At 40.1% G+C, this 2,182-nt stretch overlaps 1 protein-coding gene across 1 annotated transcript; it reads right to left on the reverse strand.

Moving 5' to 3' along the window:
• Positions 1-601: 601 nt before the first annotated feature.
• On the reverse strand, positions 602-1,878 carry LOC114751712 (probable carboxylesterase 120). The gene has a single exon (XM_028940386.1). The coding sequence runs from the start codon at positions 1,865-1,867 to the stop codon at positions 881-883; it is 987 nt and encodes a 328-aa protein (XP_028796219.1). The 5' UTR covers positions 1,868-1,878; the 3' UTR covers positions 602-880.
• Positions 1,879-2,182: the final 304 nt, after the last annotated feature.

Here is a 2,182-nt window from a genome sequence, read left to right on the forward strand (position 1 = left end):
TTTTTCGTAACTTTCAAATTCTGGAAATTTTTTTTCTCACAATCAATTGATGAAAATAATAGGAAAAATTACTCTACGTTCCAAAGAAAAAATATATTATTACCAAAAAAGTCATATAACAAGTGAAGAACAAGTTACACAGTACGCATAAAATAACAACAGAAAAGATCTTTTTTTGGTAATTATACTCTATTTTTAGACCTCACAGTGATTTTTCTCAAAATATTATTGTATCAAGAGTTCTCTCACATTTATTTACACATCTCACAGGAGAAAAAGATGAGAGAAAGCTTCTCTCGGAAAAGGTCAATAGAAAATTTCTCTTAAATAATAAATTCCAAAGAAAATCTTAAATCTTCTTCTTTTGGTTTCTTCCACATATATTCTTTCTCTCAAAAGAAAAAGAAACAAAATGATCATTTCCCTCCAATTTTCCTGATAGAAACGCTCTCTGAAAAAATGAGGGAAATTAATTTAACTGAAAAGTTTGTTACCTGTAAATGAAGCTTCTGATATTACATTTCTCTCCCTTGTCTGGGGTTAGAAAATAGAAGAAAAAAACTCGCTTAGATAGAAACAACATTCAAATAAACCAAAAATGTAATATCAAATTCAGTCTAATGCACAATATTCCATTACTAACACAATTTTTACCTCTTTTTTTTTTTTTTCACTTGACTAACACAACTCACTGTTGTTCCCAAAATAAAAATAATAACAACACAGTATATTAGGCTGGGCGTGCCATTATTGACTATATGCTGTTGATCTATTTTGGGCGCCAGAATGGAAGGAAGCTAAAAAGGAAAAATGACACAAAAATACTTTTCAAATATGCAAATCTCATAGTTAGAGATATTTTGGCTGATGGAAACAAATTTCAGGAGGGGTGTACGAAATCTTTAACGAGGTTGAAGAGTGGGCCAGCTTTGCTTAGCTCAAGGAGATCCATTCCATGATGGCCTGCCCCAACGTGGTCCACCACTTTCACTCCTCTACTTCGCATTATATTTACCAACTCCACCTGTCTGTCAATCACTGGATCACCATCACATGCCGCTAATATCACCTCCCATCCCAACCGTCCGATTTCATCAAATCGCGTCCTCAAATCATGCATCTCCGTCGGATTGCAATACTCGTGATCTCTGTCCGCACCTGGCGGCAGAGCGAGCTCCCACATCAGATCATTCGCGCTAAGCGGCAGAGTCGGGTTATTGGCTAGCCTCACCTCTGACTCAGTCCTCTGGGACCCACCAAAATATGGATGGTGCAATATCAACCCTTTGATCTTCAAGGGTCCAAATTCATCAACGGCTGCTGCTACATTTAATCCTACGTGGTAAGCCATGTTGCCCCCGGCGCTAGTGCCCATGAGGTAGCAGCTAGAGACGTCGGAAAATTCACGTATCCATTTCTCATCGGTGGCTTTCAACCAATGTAAAGCCTCCACGGCATCGTCGTAGGCCGCCGGAAGCCGGGCTTCAGGAGCAAGACGGTACTCAACGGAGACGATAACGGCAGAGAGTTTGGTAGCCATTTCGGAACAGAAGTCATGGTTTATAGAGGAAGAAGCACTGAGTAATACAAATCCACCGCCGTGAAAGTACACGATTACCGGTAATTTGGAAGAAGAAGAAGAAGAGGTTAGTTTGTGAGGGAGGTATAGTCGGAGGAAGGTGGCGTTGTTGGGGTTAAGAGGAAGGTCTTTGGAAAGAACGCGAGATGGAGTGTCGGCATCCGGCGTGGCTACGATGGTCGGAAAAGAGGCGAGACGGGTGATGGAGCCGTCTGGGTTTCTGGTAATCTGAAGATACTGGTAAGGATCAATGGGACACAAAACTTGCTCTTGAAGCTGCTGAGACATACTTGTGGGTCTTCTAAGAGTTCGGTGATGGAGAAGAACAGGGAAGCGGGAAAATTGAAAGATTGGAATTGATGTTTATGGTCAGGCACTTGCTAGAAACTTTAATCATAAGGACCCATTTATGCTCCGAAGGAAAGGTCCCTGAAAGCGACTTATTTACGCGTGGAAGGAAAGGATTTCAGAAGAAAGCTAAGGGGTGTTTGGTTTCCGCACCTTCACGTAAAGTGAGATGAAATCTGTAAAAATTACTTTTAAAATTATGATTTAATTTTTATCAAAACATGATACTTACTTCTTTGAACACTTTTTGACCTC

The sequence above is a fragment of the Neltuma alba genome, unplaced genomic scaffold, assembly GCF_004799145.2.
Source record: "Neltuma alba isolate B1F8T4 unplaced genomic scaffold, ASM479914v2 tig00007044_pilon, whole genome shotgun sequence".
Classification (NCBI taxonomy): Eukaryota; Viridiplantae; Streptophyta; class Magnoliopsida; order Fabales; family Fabaceae; genus Neltuma; species Neltuma alba.